Raw genomic sequence first — 20,546 nt, 5'->3', positions numbered from 1 at the left:
TCTAGTTGAGACTTTTGAGAAGGAGAATAATCTGAGTAATAACTGTTACAGAAAAATAAAAACTTAAAAGGATAATATGGGTAAATTGCGTGTTTTGAAATAAATTAACAAATAAAACAATTGTAAAACAAGGCTATGCTGTCAGTTTATTGTGTTTGGTTCGATCCTCAAAGGAAATCCGCTGTAACCTCAGCAGATGGAGATTTGATTTTTACCTCTGTTTGAACAGATCCAAAGTGCCAATGCGAAGATAATAAACAAGATTTATGACGCATAATATATTTTGTACATTATATCATTAACTTTATTTCGAAATAGCATCTGTACAATAGTGTAACAGAACTGCCCACAGAACCATACGCAAAACACTGAAAGACACAGAAAAGTTTGCTGCAGGAGCAGACGATAGATGTTATCTGTTACAAAAACTTTTAATGCAGCTCTCCATTACGTATGTTTCACACAGGCAGTCGCTTTTCGCCTTTGAGACAGCGCAGTTATGACTTGCAGTCACTTTCTCATGTGTGTCGCTGAGGTGATGTGGCGTCCGGACCCAGCTCCCTGAGAGACAGCATAAGAGGAACGGCGGAGAGGCGTCCCCCTTCTGAAATGAGACCTCAGTTCCACTGACTGATGGGATACACTGTGGACCTGGGTCACAGAAGGGGAGAAACATATCAGCGACTGTTTACTTTATATAAGGTTTTTGGGGGTGTTTTTTGTTTCTTTTAACCCAAGAGTAACAAGAAACTCAGTAAACTGAACCGGAGATGATGGCTGGGCATGTCAGCAGCAGCTACAACTGCAAGCATGATCTCCTTTCTGTCTCCAGTGTCTTCTTATTAAAGCTCCTTTTCTCTGGTCCTCTTTTCCCTCCTCTGTCTCTCACGCTCTCTCACCTCTGCTTTGGACTTGGGCACCAGCACAGCACCTGTAGGTAAGGTGTATCTGTGTCTCTGTGTTGTCCGGTTCCTGTCTTTTTCCTCAGGCGGCACACCTTGGGTGCATCGGCTAATCAGCATGCTGTGCTCACAACCCCTTTGCCAACCCACTTCTCAACAGACTCTCTGTCAACCTCTGTGGTCTGAGGATCCCCTCGTGCTCCATGCAGCCTTTGTTGAATCCCGTCTCTGATGATTTTCTGATCATCGCTGCAACTGCTGCATTATTCAGTAATTCTTTGAACTTCGCTCTCTGGTCTAGTGTACTGCATCTGAGTCTGCCGGTTCTTTGAAAATAAGCTCACAATAAACTGCAGCACATGACTAGAAAACGATCAGATAATAACAGAGAAAGAATAACTTGAGATTGGCAGAGTTTTTACGAGCTGCTGCAGGTTGTTTGGCGTGGTATGCGCTGTGATTGTTGACTGTGAGGACAAAGTTTCTGTGTGTTTCCTGTCAAGAGCTGCAGTTTATGAGTCTACAGTTTTTCTCAGTTTTTATGGCCCTTTTTACACCTTCTCTCTTTTGACAGAGAGATGGCATAAACTGAGCAAACTGTGAGATATGGAGCATGACATTCAGTGACTCGAAACCTAAATGGACATACAATTTACATTTTTAGCTTTTCCTTTTGAGAAGTATTCCTTTTCAAAAAGATACACAAGTAGATCCTCCGTTCATACTCTCCCATGCACAAAAAGATCACCTTGTGTTTGTCGTGGGCGTTGAGGATGACACTGAGGGCGTGAGCAGTCACTGAGGGCAAAACAGCTGTCCAGGCAACAAGCAGAGCTGTGAGCCACACAACTGGATCAGTGAAGGCGTAATCAGACGCACCTGATAAAAGGACAAAGATAGAGCAACTATATCTTTAGACAGAAATGGATAGAGAGCCACAATTTTCTAAAGACAAATTGAAATCAGCTCCTTGTTATTGCATGTTTTCTTTTTTGATTTTTAGTCCAACAATGGGATGTTATGTGACATCTTAAAGCAAAATCTCACAAGAGTGACAAACAAATAATAATAGGCCTGTGCTGAATACCAAGAAATATATATTCCTTGGGTGATTGCTCAAAAAGGAAGCGGTTGTGGGTGATCCTGGTACAGATGAAGAACAGCCCCACGGAGACAATTACAGCTGCTATGTTGAACTTGGTCCAGTGTCTGGTCAGCAGAATAATCTGAGACGTGGAAACACATTAAAGGATAAAAGTCCAACTGGATATGCAGTACAGTGTTCATGTCAGAAAGGAGACCGAATAGTAAACATTTATATAATCATATAGTAAGTCTATACGAAATAACGGACCAGCAGATAGTTCAATTACTGTAAATAAAAATTAAATTATATAATTACGTTTTCTAAGGTCAGATCATTCCTATTTAGATCAGTGTTAGAAAAAAAGAAGAAAAAAATAATTACATTCAGATCACCAGTGTTGGGCAAGTTACTTTGAAAAAGTAATTAATTATAGTTACTAGTTAATTCTTCAAAAAAGTAACCGAGTTAGTAACTGATTTACAAGATTCTAAAAGTTATTAATTACTTGAAAAGTAACTATTGCATTACTTTAAATAAAGGTTTCACTCTCTGGGGTCCAGGGTATAATTGGCCATTTTAAACACTTTTGATTTTCCCTCTACATTTCACCTTTAGAAACTATTTACTTTCCCTTGTTTGGTATCATCCTTTTCAGCACAACCTCACGTGTCTGAATTTACAGTCATGTTTTCATTTTGACATACTGTATTAACACAATTGATCTAAAATCAGAGAAAAAAAAACATAAAATCCTAGTAGAAAATGTTACATATGTTACTGTGATAACCACAAACATGTTTATTGAATCATATTTTATAACTTTAAATGCAAATATAAATTGTAAATTTTTTAATTAGATGCACAAGTTTTGCGAACAACAAAGTTATTTGCAGCCATTTTCCTTTTACCCTTTTTTTCAAACCATTTCAAACTATTTACAGAACAATCAGCTGTTCTGGATTCAATAAAATGCCGCACAAATTATTTGTGCCGCTCCAAAAAAATAATTTCTGTCCACTATAAAGGAGAACATCTCAGCCTGATACCTGCAGGTCTGACAGCAGGTGTATCACTCCTCCTGTTTTCTACCTGGAGACGGCAGTCGCCTCATTGTTCTGACACTCAACACAAAACTATTCACAACACTACACACTAACTACACAACACAACGTCTTGATGCATGCTCAATCATCCAGGTAAGTAATAGGGGTGCAACGATACACAAAATTCACAGTTCGGTTTGGTTAGATACTTTGGTGTCACGGTTTGATATTTTTTCAATACAAAAAAATGTTCATGCCTTTTTAATTTGTCATTTATTAAAATTATAAATATATATTTTTACTCAAAAGTACAGTTTTTAAATTTAATCTTGCTGAAACAACAAAATAATAATAAAAATAAATCTATCTGATCGAGAAATCACTCATATTTGGAAAAGAGAGTTTATTACAGAGAAATGGCTCTTTCCAAAATAAAAGCTATGCTTCTTCTGGGCTATATTCTCAGCAGCATATTAAACGTATCAGGTCCCCATAAGGAGAATCATGTGCTAACGGCTGTCTAAATGACTCGGGTAAAGTTTGTAGCATGCGTGCTTGTTGTTTTTGTCTGCTTCCACTTGTCTTTGCACTAGGATGATGTCGGTGTAAATGTGCAGTCATATTCGTTGTGTTCCCACTAGTGCTGTCAGCGTTAATCTCATTAAAGTGACATTAACGCCATAACGCGGCAAATCTCCGTTAACGAGCTACCGCGGCACTCGACAGTGCAGCCTAGGCGGAGTAGTTGAGCGCAGATCCACTAAGCGCTCAACACAGATAGCATCTTCAGAAGAAAAGTTGATAAAGTAAATAAAAAAATTCGTATTGTTCGATACATATGCGTACCAAACCGAAAGCACTGTATCAAACGGTTCAATATCAATACGAGTACTGTTGCACCCCTAGTAAGTAAATCTCCAAAAGTTGATTCTGTTCATCTGAACGTAGCGTTTTCAGTGGGAGAAACGTTTTGTCACTCATCCAAGTGACTTCTTCAGTCTCAGCTGACTGCAGGTTTCCCCAATCTTATAAACAGTACATTTGCATAATTACTGAAACCAGCCCACTGAAGGAACAATGGGCTGGGAGGTCAGTCCCTTCATCATAATTATGCAATGCTCATGAGAATTTGCAGAATTCAGAATAAGAAGCCTGCAGTCAGCTGAGACTGAAGACGTCACTTGGATGAGTGACGAAACGTTTCTTCCACTGAAAATGCTACGTCCAGATGAACAGAATCAACTTACACAAGACAACACATTAACTACACACTCCAAACACGCTAAACGTCACAAATCTCTCACATTTTAAAACTCGCGCTCTCTCTCTCTCTTTCCCCCTCTTCCTAAACAACCAAATGTCATGGTGCCATATCATTTTTTGATTGGTCGACATGGTGCAACACAAACGGGCTGTTTTTTGTTTTGTTTTTTTATTTTTTGGTCATAAGCAGAGAGTGCTTTCTAACGCTCTCCTTAGACAGTAAACGTGGCGAAACTATATATGTGTGTATATATGTCTGTGTATATATTGTTTATTATGACTCTGGTTTTACGTGGTATATATCACCTTGTTGCTTTGTCATCTTAAAGTGGTCGTGTGATTGTCTTACCACGACTATTTTATTCTGCCTCAACCAAACAGCAGCATTAATGTGATTGTTTTGCCCCCTTATCTCCAGGTGTTGTGCCAAAAAGTGATCGTCTGCCAGAAAGTGATTGCCTTCAGCGGGAATGCCTTCACTTTTAATGATCGCTTTCAAATGATTAAATATGTATTCCAACAGTGGCTATAGATGAATAGGTAATTAATTATAAAACATTTTGTAAACATTATGAAGTTTTCATAACATAACATTCACAAAAAACTTAATTAACTATCTACAAAACATTTAACCGTGGTTATTATAAATATAAATCAGTTAAAAATGTTACACTTTCTGTTTCACTGTGACAACTGCATCTATGAAAAAAAGAATAGAATAGCCCTTTATTGGCATTGCCCATGTACACACAAAACCATAAGACATCCTGACCTCAATCATGGCAGTGAACGTAACTGCCATGGAAACCGTGATCGCCATCGTCTGGTAGTCAAAGACCGTGTTGTCGAAAACGCAGAGCGGGATGAAGGCGAAAACGAGCGATGCATACACAGCATGCAGGAGTGACAAGGACAACTTGAGAGGGCTCACGAGCTCATGTCTCTGTCCACACTTGTACAACTCGGGAAAATTTAAGCTTTTTTCTGCGCTGACATCCTAAAAAAGAAAGAGGCGATTTTTATTGTTTAGACATTCACACTTATCTTCTTTTAGTTTAAAATAAATTCTCCAGCTCACCTGTTCAAAAAAGGCCAGGCAAAGAATTGGGTATGCACTGTAGAAAACCGTGTATAAAGCGATGAACCATGATTCATACAGAGACTGTGAGAGAAACGTAATTTTTTGAACCTCACTTCATGCCGTGACTATAAGGCTTTAACTGGCATAATTTAATATCTGTTTTTGTCTAACCTGAGCACTGAAGCCATTGAAGAAACCAAACCATAGATGCACAAGGGCAAAACTGCAGGTCTTAAACAGGAAATAGCGCAAGAAGAGGGAAATGCGGCGGTAGGACCAGCGGCCATGGACGAGAAGCAGCCGCTGCAGAAACCTGAACTGGGCCAATGCAAAGTCTGCATTCTGCACCGCCTGACCTCCCTCCACTCCTGCCAGACCCACACCAACATGAGCCGCTGGTGTTGAGGAAAGAGGAAGGAGGCAAATGTTAAAACATGAACACAAATGGTCAGAGCACACTGATTTATTTTTACTTTTTTATATTGTAGAACTACAAATAAACCCTTACTCTTGATCATATTGACATCATTGGCACCATCACCAATGCTCATGGTCACTGAGCTGGTATGTTTTCTCACCAACGTGACGATTTCGGCCTTCTGTGCAGGTGTTACGCGGCAGCACAGCACAGACTGACAATGTTCTGCCAGGCTCATGAATGTGGCCCCCCATTCTGGCCTCTGGTCAAACTCTGTCTGGGGAAAACAACACAAATGCGTAGATGCGAAGGAGACTTAAATAACAAAGTCATTTATTATGGCTGATGCAAAGTCCAAGATACAAAATCCAAAAGGCAATAGACTCAAAGAGGACGTTAACAGATGCTCAGACAAAGAGTGAGGGGAAGGACTGGACTATTTATACACAAGAGGGTAATCAAGGAAGCAGGAACAGGAGGGTAATGAGACAAAACTGAGCTTAATTTAGACAGAGACAGAGGGGGGAGTAAAACTAAAGGTATGAAACAGGAGAGAAGTCAAAAGTAAAGCAAAACATGATTAAAAACAAGGAAACACAGAAATTTGAACTTTACAGAGGAGATAATGCAGGAAGAAAACAGAGGAACTAAGAAACTCTTTAAATACAAGCAGTAACTAACGCAAACTGAAGGCACAAGTACTAGTGAATAAATGAAGATCAACGCTAAATGATCAACAAAACTAAGAACCGAGAAACTATGAAGGAACCAATCAGAATTCTCAAAAACAACAAATCCAGGCTTAATAAAAAACAAGAACTGAAATAAAGAAATAAAGGCCTGATAGTAACAAACAGAAGACTTTCTAGAGTTTAAAAAATTACTTTAACCACCTCACTGTACATAACCCTACAACAAAACCCTCGAAGGGGACTGGCGGCAGCTCCCGGGCCTTGCAGATCCTCATGTACTAAATAGAAGTGAATGAGTTAAAGAATTGAAAAGTTGAGAGAGGGTGAGGCACGAAAACGAGAACGAACAGTTTGTAGAAGTGGGGGAACAAACATAGATGAGAACTGGAAGCAGCATGTTTGGAGTTGTGGTCCCGCTCCTGAAATTCAGATAATTTATCTCCAATTAATGTAAAACTAATGATTTCTTGTTTGATCATTCCACTGGGCGCAAGAAATTAGTCCTAAAAGAAGAAGAAACAGAAGAATCTACTGCTCAACACCTTTTAATATCGCCTCTCCATGTCTCTGCAGAATACAACTTCTCATGAAACCAAATCGTCCGCAAATCATAAGATTTACAAAACTTTACATTGTCTATGTATAGCACAGGTTGGTGTGTTTACCAGCTCAGGTCCGGTGAGGACCACGGAAGTCTTTGCTACAGCCATCTCCTTGTCTACAGCCCACAGCTCTGTCTGTCTGGGCTTAAAGAAACTGACCCGTGGATCTGGGGACTGGAGTATCTGTCTGCAGGGGCAAACAAACAAAGATCAATGGGATGATGTGAGCGTGTGTATGTGCATGTGGTTGGATGTGTCTGTGTATTTCTAACACTGCTAACCTCAGCTCGTCCCATTCTACTATTCTGCTATCAGGATCCAGTAGTTTGCAAGAATATCCAATATTCACTGCAGTCTCTACAAACACAAGGAAAGAAGTCACAGATGGAATCAGAATAACACAGAAACCACTGTGAAACTTTATTTTTATGACACGTTCAGAATTTATGCCATGCTCCTTGTTGTGTCACAGCTTATCATAATACCTTTTTTGTCTCCAGTCAGTACCCATACTTTAATCCCGGCCTCTTGAAGTAGAGCAATGGTTTCAGGCACTCCATCCTGAAGTCGGTCCTCAATTGCCGTCACCCCCAGCAGCTAAAGCAAGACTTAATTTCAGCATCCATACAGCATATTCACATTTTTAAATATTACATACATATTTCATACCACAAAGTTCTATGACTATGCCCATAAAAATATGAAATCAGCCCTTTAAATTAGACTAAAGACTTCTTCCGGGGAAGAGTGCCTACCTGTGCATTTGTGCGTGCCCTAAAACTCCTGCAATGTGTTGGAACAGACATCCTTCAAATTGATTATCATTTTAGAGAAGCAACCAAAGTCACAGTGAGAAAGACTGTATTGCTGCAGGCAATAATGTTATCAATGTGTTGTGTGCTTGTTGCATGCACTGCAGTTCATGCAGTTTCCACAAAATAGTGATGCAGCAGAGAGCAGACTGAGAATAAATGACGCCATCACAAACTACCAGACTTTCAAACATCCCCAGTGTTTGTTATCTTAATTAACTGTCTACAAATATCTCTCAAAGGTATGTTTAAAAATGCAGTTTATTGAACAGTTTCTGATGCATAAAGTGCAAGAACACTGCAGTGTTTTGCCTCAAATCCTCATGCAGTTAACCTCTCAGCTATAGGGGAAAATACACAAAAAGCTTACGGGTCTGACCTGCGACTTTTGCCCCCTTTACTGATGCAGGCAAATTTTCTGTTTTTAGCTTGTGGTGATAATGCTGAGTGGACTGTGGTCAATCAACAGTTTCTTGCAAACCCAGTGCAGTTTGGTTAGACGTTTAATCACTTACAAACATGCTTCAAATCAGTAATCTATTTGCTGTTACTAAACCAAACAATGGGCAATAAAAATAATAAACAAATATAGATAAAAAGAAACACATTTGCATTTTAATATAGAATATTTTAAATATTATGAAACGTAAAAAGTAAATTAAAATTTTGGACGTCACAGTGGAACTCTGTTTTGATGTGCCGAGCGTGGTAGGACAACTCATGACTGACCTCAAGCTTTGCATGAGATTCATTCACTGAAAATGGTGTATGGTGAAACCAGATCTTTGTGATTGTAGTCTAAAGTTGTATGACTGCATCAGAGTCAAAAATAATGTGAGAAACTTGGTCAAGTTTAACCTTATAAAACAGGTTTTAACGAAGAAAATTTTTTTTTAAATCAGTCTGCGCTCAGCTCCACAAATGCGAAAATAAATTTTGGGGAAAATAAAGGGCTGAAATCTTTAAGCATTAACATTATTAGAACCCTTTAAATGAAGAACTGACAATATATAAAACCACACTGAGCACGAGCCCACCTGCAGGTCCATTTCCATCTCGTCATATAATTTTTCCAGCAGCGCGTCACGGTCGCAGGTGACCATGGTGGCAGACTGAGCCAGAGTTTTGTTCCACTGCTCCCATGATGCTTCAGGAACAGATCGAACCGCAACGCACAGTGTCCGCAGACAGGCCTCGGCAAACAGCTGACAGAAGATAAGTTAGATTGGTTTTTGATAGGCTGACGTTATTTACTGAGTAATCCTTCAGGCAGAACTGGAAGAAAAAAAACAAGCGATAATCAGGGATGCCTCAGCTATCTCATTAGCTAGTAACGACTGGTTGGATCCGTTCTTGAAAACCTACTAATCATTGATTAAGAGCCTTCAGTATAGTGTGTAGATGGTTTGATGATGTGACAAATGATAACTGTAGTGGAAGATAATGTAGTTTTAGTCTGTGTAGACTTGCACACATCGCAGTCACAGAAATTTGAGAGCAAATGCAGAGTACGTGATAACTGTTAACAGGACGGAAAAAACATTACGTTAATTTAGCTTAGCATAGTGATTCAAAACAGGAATGCTTTACCTCTAGAGCTCTTTCAGTCCTTTCCTGATGTGGAGAGTCCTTCTGCAGTCTCTCCAGGATCACTATATCTGCCCCTTTACAGTACAACTTTATTCCACCTTCTGGCTCCCGCACTAAAGGCAAAAACCCCCTCTTAGTATGGACTAAACAAAAGGATGTCTAAGAAATAACAAAAGGCTGTTTGACTGAGAATCAAACCTGTGTGAGCCAAATGAAAAAAGCTATTATATGCGTGTGTTTAACAAGAGCTGCTCTCACCCAATACAGACATGCGTCTCCTCTGACTGGTGAAGTCCAGCAGTGCAAGGAGCTGATACCTGCGAGTGACGCCCAGCTCTGAGACAACAATAAAATCTCTCGCCCTAGAAAGAAAGACCCAGCCCAGCTCTCTGGCAGCACCAACAAGTGCTTCCTCATCTGGGGACGCAGCCTGGTAAACTGGAGTCTCTGTGGGAACGCGGTTAGTGCACAAAGGAGGAAAACATGTTGTCTTCCAGAAAAGGACCACAGTTATTCTGCCATGCACATTCAGATTAGTGATTTACAGGTTTTCTTAGATAATAGCAGAGAAAAAAAACCTTTAATCTTTATTTAACTTTAGTTAAGTTGACAAAATTCACAACTTAGGTAAAAAACATTACGGACTCACGACATGTGCAAAGCCTTACGTTTCTTCCACTCTGTCATGACAGTATGGCATAAAGCCAGCGCTGTAAGGAACTGTCTGCTGAGCGGACACTGGTTCCCTCTAAGTCTGTCCACGAGGGCTGGGGCTGACATAAACAGGCCACCACAGGAGAAAGGATTCCAGCTTAAATCCATGGGCTGCCCAAAGGCGGGGAAAGAGGTAGAATATAAGATGATATCATTTCAAACATATACTGAAGGATCTTTAGGGAATACCTTAGAATAAGGTTAAGTACATATAAAAAAGTGTAATTGTTTACCTCTACATCCTCTGCCCCGACTGAGGCATCACCTGTAAATGTATAAAATAAGACATTTATTTATTAATATATATGTTTTAAAGAAAGAAAAAAGAAAGTGTCATCTGTGGTGAAGGTTGGTATTAATATTCTCCTGTGGTGGTGAATGTTGGGGTTACTGTTGCACTGAGCATGTTAGGAGTCTCCGCTGGCCTTTCTCGAGGGATGAGGTTTATGATGTAAGCATCTTTCTCCAGAGTCGTCTTTGTTCAACTGTAAATCTTTGCTGTCTAATTTGAACTTACCTTTACCTTGTACGAGTTTTTAATGAAGGAAATTGCTGCAAATAATAACTCAGCATGTAACCTCACACATTACTGGGCACAGGCTGTACTGTTGGACCATTAATTGCTAACAAAGTATTCTTAGGGGAACAAACTGGGTCATTGCTGCTAAAGTTGTGTCACGCTGATGAGAAAAACTGATTTAAAGCTTTCGTGTGTGACTTTGTATCAGCGGCTGAGCAACAAAGACACGCAGTTCTTTCTGTGCTACTTCTGTGCTACTTTAAGCTGACTCCAAAAGTGAGTCGATCCCATGTTTAAATGCCAATTTTATTAATATAGCACATTTCACTACACCTAAACTCATTGTGCTTAACACAGAAGATAACAACATAAAAACCTTTGTGGGTTTACAAAGCCTTGAGGAAGTGCAAACAGCAAAAATAAAATAACAATTGCCACACTTTATGACATTAACCAAAATTGCTAATCTTAACTGACAACTTCTATCTCTCAACCAATCCAGACATGGTGGCTTCATCCAAATAAAAACTGCATAACTGGGCACTTTGCAATTACATTTTAAAACACAGATTCTAAACATCTGTGCAAAATCATCTGATGTATTCTCTGTTAATGAGTTTTGCTTTTGTAAAGCAGAGTATTTGGCTTGTCCAAACATCCACCTGCCCATGTGGCATGACCAGAACATGGTCTGGCCTGCTTTAAGCTGAAAAATTAAAATATCACATTAAATATAGTGTTTTGTTTAGTCACGACACACTTTCAGGTCAGTAATCTGTAAAAGAAGGAGCTCTTGTTACCATAGATTTCCCCAGCTATGCAGCATTGTCTGACGAGCAGGCGATTCTGGGTTAGTGTTCCAGTTTTGTCACTCAGCAGGTATCCCACTTGGCCGAGCTCCTCGTTCAGTGAGGTATTCCTAGCCTGAGCCGGTTTGTCTGCCTGCTGCCAATACATCTCCAAATCCCAGCCAATAAACAGGCTGTGGACCGTGTGGACCAGCTCAAACCTGCAGGCACACACACATGCATGCATAATAACCCAACACACGCACGCAGATGTGCATACCCACTTTTCTCCCCACCCACAAATGATTGCAGTATTGTAGATGGAACTAACGAGATGTAGAGGGCTATAGGCATGGCTGGGCTGAGAAGGATGATGTAGCTCCAGTAGATGAGGAATCCGGTGTAGACAGCATTGCTGTTAAACACCAGAGCAGACAGAACGCTATTCTGTCTCATGAGCTGAGCAGAAAACACGCCACTGCCAATGGCAAGGAACAGAGCTGCCAGCAGCACACACAGGACTATCTAGACAGAGCACAGACACACAGGGTATATAAAAACTGCAGAAAATGTCTCGTGGTTGTTATTCTCATGCCCTCCATGCACTCACCCCCATCACCACTTTGTTAAAAACTTTTTCCATCTGAGTCCTCTTCAGTTTCACTTTCCCGCTGTTCCTCAGGATCTTCGTGTCTGCGCCTGCCGTTAAAAACACCACTATTAGATGCTATTGCTGACCGGGCTGATTGAGTAGACGGTCAAGCAGCCAGAGGGTGAGAGTTCAAGCCCGCATGTCAACAAGCTTCTGCTGATGTGCCCTTGAGCGAGACGCTGAATTCCTAGCAGATCCGGGGGTTTCTGACCCCGGTGCAGGGAGGTCAGGGGAAGAGAGAGTTTTTCTTTGCAGGGATCAATAAAGTATCACATTATGTTTTCCGACGATGCTGTCTCAATCTCGCAGACTGTGGAAAGTCGCTGAACTTTGTGTGCAGAAATGACAAAACCATTCTAGGGCAGAAAACTGATTTGAACTCAGCCCTACAACAGCAACAACATGCAAGCTTTGATGGAAGCAGGTTATGTCGAGTGCGAGTTTGCTTAGAGTTATTGTCAGGCTTAACTGGGGTTACACCAGTGGGCAGCTTCAGATTAATAGTATGAAACTCATCTCTGGATAAATTTGATGTACTGATCTGCTTAACCAGAACGGGAAGGGTCAAAGCTATGGAATCCGTGACACTTCTGCCTCGTCCAATAATGTCAAATCAATGATGACTCAAAAGACAGGAAGAGCCTATAATCTGCCAGACGCCCACAGCTATAAGAGTGAGGTAATCAGGACCATTATTAGCAGCAGATTGTATTCCTCATAATAACATTTGTCACTGAAGTGAGTGGAGGCAAGAGTGCAAGGTGAACATAGCAGATCTGGGAACATTGTGTAAAAGTGATATCGCTGTGCACTAAAGTAACAGTTTTCTGAACACAGATGACATAGTTCCACTCCTCTTTCCCATCTAAAGAGTACCGGTGTAGATAGCCAAGCCGTACGCAAAGGTTGTGTTGCGTAGGACTGTTCCCCTCAGCAGGATGTGCTCGCTGTCCAACAGGAGACCCTCTCCCCGCCACTGCAGCTGACCTCTGAAGGTGTACAAGCGGTTGTTGGGTTCCTCACAGCGTACAACACCTGGGGGAAAAAAAAATCACATTAGATCTCACTCTTACTATTTGGTTTTTATAAATGCACATCTGTATTTTTAATAAAAATAGGTTTATTCACCATCAAAGGAACTGAGGGCCTCCTCTGAGGGATTAGAGGTCAGATCTTCATGTGTAGCGCTGAGCGCCTGTCGGTACTTGAGGTTGGTTTCTCTAAATGAAGAAAAAAACGGAAGTGTTCATTACAAAGTCAAACAAAAGAGCATCAATACACTGAAAATACTGAAAACACAAATTAATGTTTTGGTTATATGGATGAGGGCAGTCGTACGGTCTTAATTCTGTAGTTTATGAGTTCAATAAAAGACGATTTGTATGCACTGACACATACAGTCACACCTCTGCCTCCTCTATTAATAAAGATGTTACATTTATGTCATGTTTTCAAATTTTCTCCTTCACAAACATTTTTTGATGCCCATATTTGAAGCATTTTTATTGTCCTGTTCAAAGACTTAGAAAATGTATCATTACTGTTACTGTCTACTTTAAGCATCATAAACGTTTCTGCATTTACATCAGTGTGTGCGGTGCCAATACATTTTAAGAGAATTATTCAGGGACCGGACTGATTGTGTCTCTTTACCCATCTATATCAGCCGTCTCCACGTAACACAGACTGTGAGGCTCTGAGCTACATAAAAGAAGAAGATCGGCCTGGGTGGGAAAACAGAAAACATTAAAACAAAGCAGAGAGGGTGATGAGGGCGAAGGTGTGGAAACACAAACTGACACAAAGCACGCACTAAATCCAGTTGGATCCAGCTATCCTAAGAATATACTGGGTTTTTTTTTTACCGTGTACTGTATTTTCTAACAATATTATTGTTATTATATTCTCGAAACAAGGACAAATAAAAATTGCTGCACATTTCTACGTTTTATGAATCAAGAAGCTCACTGGGAAGACTTGGTCTTTGTGGATCCGCAGCACATCCCCCACACACACGTCTTTCCACTTCTTCATTTGAAAACTGAGACAGAGAACAGACGAGAACTGAACGATTGAGAAGAAAAAACCCTTTTGAATGGTTTTCTAGACAAACTCAAGCAAAATGTTTTAAAAAGCAACACATAAAAACATAATTAGTAACCAACATTCAAATTAAAGTTTTGTTCAGGGCAGGAATTTACAGATTCATACTGTTTAATTACAAAAACAATGAATCATCTTTACACTGGTTGTGTTTTTTTGTGCATTTAGTTTGTTAGTTCTTTGCAGGACAGCGATGATTACATGAAATAGTACAATTCTTCTGTAATATGTGTAATATTTGCAACATAATATTCTCAGAAACAGTAGAAGTTAAAAAACATGTGTCATTAAGAGGCTGGTCATAGTTCTTATCTTTCAATAAGTGGGGAAACTGCTCAGTGCATTTGCCCTGCTCTAATGCGAAAACGGGACTATCCAGGGATTCACTCATTCACACTTCATTAGAGGTTCATTAGAGGTCTGTTTCAAAGTGGAGATGTGTTGGCTCCTGAGAGAATAACCCCGCCTTTGTCCTCACCTTTGGGAAATGAGAATGTCACAGGGTCTGGAGTTAATCTCAGAGTCACTGCGTCTTCTTGCCTGTATCGGATGTAGGGAGAGAAGGACGGAGACAGATGGAAGGAGAGTAAAAGAGAATGAGCAATTGCTGGGAAGCATGACAAGGGTGGAGGGTAAGAGTGATGGACAAGGAGCAAGCGAGAGGGAGTGAGGGTGGCCATGAAAGGTTGAGAAGAAAAGAGGAGAAAGGAGAAATGCCATTACGGGGCTCTACAGTGACACCAGCTGGGAGATTTACACCCTCCACTAAATGATTAGTCAATAGAGAGGGGTCAAGCAAGCATTTCACCCAGAGCTGTTAACGACCGTAACTCAGCGATGCACTTAACCAGGGAATTCTCCATGCAAAACATCACACCTGCATTTAAAAGGAAAGGCTTTAATGATGGGAGAGATAAATTAATGCTACTGGGATGACTGGTTCCGTCAATGAGGAGAGGACAAGGAGTCAATGAGGACAGTGAAGGAGAGAAACAAGTAAGTGGCATGGGCATAAAAGCATGCGTGAGCCCGGTCACATACTTATATTCAAACTCCTTTATCTGTGTGAGCGGAAACATGCAGCTCAGAGAGGGACGGGAAGCCTCACCATGTCGTTGCTGAGGTCTTTCAGCCCTCTCAGTGAGAGAATGGAGATCAGCGGGATGATGGTGATGTACCATGGTACTGATGAGATGGCAGGGACACACTTGAAACCACATGCAAACACAAGCACGCGTCAGCCACATCATCCAGATAAAGTTCCTCCACCATTAATATAAACTATGCAAAATGCTTGCAAATGTCTGCTGAGTTAAGTTCATTTTGACAAGCTACATTAACCAAATACGAGCTGGTTTGTGATCACGCTCACTAGTAAAAAAAAAAGAAAAAGTGAAATATAGAAAATTAGCAGCATGCTATATCAGGTGTAAAATGTAAAAATGTCAGCATATTAAATTATGCATTTGTTAAAGCTGAGCTGACAGAAGCACACAAAGCAGGATTTTTGGATTCATAGCATGTAAAAACAAAGCGAGACGCCACAGCAGAGCCTTCATCTGACCTGCAACACCAAGATGAGGAGATAATAGACATTGGCTGCTCGCTGGAACTGTTCAAATAGCGTCAGGGGCAGGAACGTCAAGGGGGTGTACTTGTAGCTGCGCACCACATTGTCCTGGCAACCGATGCGGAGAGCCATGGAGAGGGGCAGGTAGAAGACACACATGCAAACATCAGCGCATCAGCCTGACTCTGAATGTATCAGCAGGTGTAAGGTTTTCGTGTGGGATGGCTGACTCACAGCGGATCTCCCCCAACGGAAGCACAGAAAGGATTTCTTCTGTTTTGGTTTGTGGTAGTGGCGGCTGTTTGCTCTCACCTCCCATGTGAAGCCTGTCAGAAAAACTCTGTGATCTTAGACAACATTTACATAAAGTGATTTTTATGAGTCATTTTTAACAGTGATTACAGATGCAAAGAATTTCCTGCACTGTGCGTTTTCATGCAGGTGGATGCTGTATAGTACCTCTGTCAGTCCTCTCCTCATATCCCCCACTTAGAGTCTTAAGAAAGTTAAAAAAAATACTCAAACAACATCTGCTAAAGAAACTTTATCTACTATAAGAAAAAAAAAATCAGCGTGGATGTGAAGGTTGCAAATCAAAACTGACATCCAACTGCATTTCTTTCTGGACGGATATTATGAACACAGATATGAATACGGTGTCTGAAATAAAGTACAAAGATCAAAAGAGACGTACCAGATTCAGCACTTTCATTGACCATGATGTTGATGAAGACTTGGACGCTTGCAGACTCCTGTTTGCTGCTACACAAAGTAGAAATATGTTTTATCAGCAGACATGCAAACTCATCGCAGTTCAGTGACCACACAGACAGCAATTTGATCTGAATAGGGCTGAGCTCATCAAAATAACCTATTGGAAAAGTAGATTTCACCTTCTTTCACCTTCTTTCACCATGTTTTAGTGGAAAAAACACAAAAACAGAAACATATTTACACTTGAAAAAACACCCAGTTAGAGAGGAGATGATAAATGGTACGGAATGGCCACAGCAGGAATTATGATTTATTTCATTTAATCATTTGAATATTATTGCGTATCCAATGGATACGGGAGATGTGCTGTGGAACATTCAATCCCTTCGGTAGTACATTCTTGGTTTATCAGTCGTGTACTTACACTTTGTTACTGCTGATGTGCTGATTTAAAAAGACTACCCAGTTCTCTGTAAAGCGTACTCATACTTGATTAACTACACCGTGGCATAAACAACAGGTTACTGAGGCAACCTGAGGGCAACAGCAGGCTGACACATGTATGATAAAATACTGAGACGAGTACCTGATCTTCCTGCTGAATCTGGAAGCTAACGAGCAGTCCTGGTGAAAGAGGCGCGAGGATGTTCGGATCCAACCAGCTGCATTAAATCTGCAAAGTTTTACTAAAACAAAGAAAAAACAGACTCATCAACAGAAGATTTGTATGCTAAATTTTACCTGTTTCTAAGTAACAACCATCTGGGCCATTTAAAAAATTGGAAAGCCATAAAGTTTAACTCGTTTAACTGCTCCTCACTCACAGAGTTACAGGTAACATGTCTACAAATTAAGGAGTACTTTACTGTACGTTCCATTTAGAGTATTGCTCTAATATCTTTCACAGTACTTCTACTGTAATCTCATTTATAGTATTTTTACTCTGTTTTTACTGCACTTTTATTGTATTTTCCACTGACACTGATTATAGTATTTTAACTGTGAACTCATCTATAGCATTATTACTGCAGTTTATTTTATGGTACTTTTTTCTGTATTTGTGCTAAAAAACGCTTGTGTTGTGTATTCATTTACAGTACTATATTTTCATTTACATCATTGTTGATTATTGTGAAATATTCTAAAACTCTCATTTTTAACCTGTAAAAAACATTTGAATTGCAGTCCAGCGCTTTAAACTCAAAATTGAACCCTAAAAGTGAGGTTCTCATATAGATTTGGACGTAAAATATGCTTTTAATTGTAAAATATCACTTTGAAATTATGAACAGTACTTGCTTATTTAAAAGGAACACCGACTATTTCCACTTGTGGGCCTCAGTAGTGTCTCATATTAAAGCATATCATTAAAAATCTATTAAAGCACTTTTATTGCTTATAAAAAATACTCAATTTAATAAACAGGAACCCTTTTTCAATAAACACTGTTATGCAGGGGGGAAAAAAACACATAACAAAAAACATTAATAACTAAATTTAGTAGAATTTGCCATCTCATGACCATGATTCTTTAGCAATATTGACTTAATTTGGAGAAGATAAGAAACAACTTGTCTTTTTCATCTTTTGTGAATTCTGAAATCCTGGAAACAAACTATGAGCAGATAATTTTGTCTTTTTTTTGGACATTTGGTGGCCGCTAACCAGCTCATGTGTTCCTTACCAGCTTGCTAGGTCGTTTATGTAGCAAGATTCAGCCATCACCTGTTATTCAGGTGTTTGCGTCTCTCATCCTGCTAGAAGACAGACTCATCTTGGGCTGGATTTCATGATTATAATCTTTGTTATTCTCTGGAGGGTCACTCTAACAGAACTAACAGCAGGAACTGGTTCATTTGCCACTATCTCAGGCCGGAAAGCACAACAAGAGCAACCAATAACAGTTGGAGTTCATCCACAGGACGGAAGACTCACTGGAAATGTTATTTGTCACAACACTGCCAATCCCACAAATAGAATCGAAATCTGTGAGAAAAAAGCATAATATATGCACAACACCTGACACCATTCCACTACACTGTGTGAAAACATGTTTAATGAACCACCTTGTTACAAAACAGATGATAAACATTGTGGGATGTCTCAAGAAAAATAAGGCAAATTTTAACTCTACACCTCAGTTTTTAAGAGTAAGTCTACCTGCCCTTATTACACATAAATGACATGTTATAGAACCCAGTGAATCTCCTAAGGCAAAACATTCACACTGAGTATTTTACCACATTATTCAAGCAACTTGTCAAGATCTATGAATACTTCAGCCTTTGCTTACTTTTCCATTCTTGCGCAATGGTGCTGGAATGGCCACAGTAGGAATAGCGGTTTATTTTATGTAAAATCATTTGAATTATTAATTAAATCTCTGCAATTTCTACTGTTTACAAAGATACCAATGGGCTGGATTGGATATGGGAGATGTGCTGGACGTTCACACCCTTCGGTAGTATGTTCTTGGTTTATCAGTTGTGTACTTACACTGTGTTATGTTACTTATAAATCCCTGCTGCTGATTTAAAAAGACAGTTCTCTGTAAAACGTACTCATACTTGATTAACTACCCTCTGACATAAGCAAAAGGTTACTGAGGCAACCTGAGGGCAACAGCAGGCTGACACATGTATGATAAAATACTGAGACGAGTACCTGATCTTCCTGCTGAATCTGGAAGCTAACGAGCAGTCCTGGTGAGAGAGGCGCGAGGATTTTCAGATCCAACCAGCTGCATTAAATCTGCAAAGTTTTACCAAAACAAAGACAAAACAGACTCATCAACAGAAGATTTGTATGCTAAATTTTACCTGTTGCTAAGAAACAACCGTCTGAGCCTTTTAAAAAATAAGAATAACAGAAAGCCTGGGAGAATATGAAACTCTTTTCACTAATCATTAATCCTGTTTGTACTGCTGTGAACAGTAACTCTGTCATTCTTAAGTAATAACATATAAACATACAGTTTTCTTTAAGTCACAAATTTACCTCCATTGTCTGCTGCACAGTCCACGAGCCTGTGTAAAAAACATTACAAACATCTGTTTAGCTTAGTCATTAATACTGACTCCACAGACCACAACCAGACATTAACACGAGTGTTTTCACAACCATTTTTCAGCTGCTTTACATAGCTCAAATCTGCGCTACCTGTCTCCCTCCTTTATCCCTGTGCAACATGACTCCACCTTTCTCGTTCTCCCATGTGAAGACTCCAGTAACAGACTGTACTCCCCGAGCACTGTACCTGAGGAAAAAGAAGGTAACGTAGGAGGGGCATCAAACCCTCACATGCATAACAGATCACTGTTTAAATCTCAAATGTGAATAAAGCACAATTAGTGATTTTAAAAGAATCTAAGCCAAATAACTTGAATGAGCCAGAACGTCCTCATGAGGATATGACAGCACGGCCATTGTGTCAGCAGTGGGAGTATCAGCTTACAGGAATGTGAACGCTGTGAAACTTTCAGATAAGGCAGGCACAGCCGACACACAGTCTTTCTTTCTATCTGCAAAATACTTTTAAATGTGCACACAAATTAAACAGGTGTCAGTCTCCGAGTGCTGAGTTTAAACAGCGGCTGAATTAACGATTTTTTGGTGAATCCTGGCCTTGAGTATTTGCTCAATGCTCTATAAGCAGATTTTCTTTTTCTTTTTTTTTTAAAGCTTTATTGCCTTTGCTGATATTTGCATATGTATGTATTTGGATCTTAAGCAATCCAGCTCAAGTATGAGCTCATCCATTTTTCTTTGATAGTTTAGAAAACCTAATGTATGTAAGTAAAGGAACGTTTAAAATTATTTGATATACACCAGTCTTCTCCTGTCTCCTCCTCTTATTTAGGGGCTTTCTAACAAGTGTTTTGAACTTCCTCATGAATCTAATGCCACCTGGTGGAGGTGAGCACCCACTGCAGATCAAGCATCAATTGAAGGTCAAAAGGGGTGAATTTATAAACAGTGGCAACCCCGAACAAAAG

General features: G+C 39.9%; 1 protein-coding gene across 3 annotated transcripts; it reads right to left on the bottom strand.

Annotated features, from left to right (window-relative positions):
- Positions 1 to 292: 292 nt before the first annotated feature.
- atp8b3 (ATPase phospholipid transporting 8B3) lies at positions 293 to 19,971 on the bottom strand. Of its 3 annotated transcripts, none has more exons than XM_004552739.3 (31): positions 19,711 to 19,971; positions 19,549 to 19,577; positions 19,216 to 19,302; positions 17,138 to 17,237; positions 16,532 to 16,599; positions 16,072 to 16,163; positions 15,832 to 15,945; positions 15,376 to 15,474; positions 14,746 to 14,807; positions 14,133 to 14,205; positions 13,818 to 13,888; positions 13,293 to 13,384; positions 13,041 to 13,199; positions 12,123 to 12,211; positions 11,844 to 12,037; positions 11,525 to 11,733; positions 10,438 to 10,469; positions 10,159 to 10,315; positions 9,749 to 9,937; positions 9,491 to 9,603; positions 8,938 to 9,105; positions 7,574 to 7,685; positions 7,370 to 7,445; positions 7,152 to 7,275; positions 5,885 to 6,071; positions 5,548 to 5,771; positions 5,374 to 5,457; positions 5,068 to 5,292; positions 1,990 to 2,128; positions 1,651 to 1,781; positions 293 to 651 (listed from the first exon to the last, which is right to left on the bottom strand). In XM_004552739.3, the coding sequence occupies exons 5-31, from the start codon at positions 16,554 to 16,556 to the stop codon at positions 511 to 513; spliced, it is 3,381 nt and encodes a 1,126-aa protein (XP_004552796.1). In that variant the 5' UTR covers positions 16,557 to 16,599; positions 17,138 to 17,237; positions 19,216 to 19,302; positions 19,549 to 19,577; positions 19,711 to 19,971; the 3' UTR covers positions 293 to 510. The 3 variants fall into 3 exon arrangements, with proteins under 3 accessions (XP_004552796.1, XP_004552797.1, XP_076736872.1); XM_004552740.3 differs by having other exon boundaries at positions 16,532 to 16,596; XM_076880757.1 differs by lacking the exons at positions 5,068 to 5,292; positions 5,374 to 5,457.
- Positions 19,972 to 20,546: the final 575 nt, after the last annotated feature.

The sequence above is a fragment of the Maylandia zebra genome, linkage group LG23, assembly GCF_041146795.1.
Source record: "Maylandia zebra isolate NMK-2024a linkage group LG23, Mzebra_GT3a, whole genome shotgun sequence".
NCBI classification, from domain to species: Eukaryota; Metazoa; Chordata; class Actinopteri; order Cichliformes; family Cichlidae; genus Maylandia; species Maylandia zebra.
Note: the sequence above shows the minus strand (reverse complement) of the source record. Positions and strands in the feature narration are given on the sequence as shown.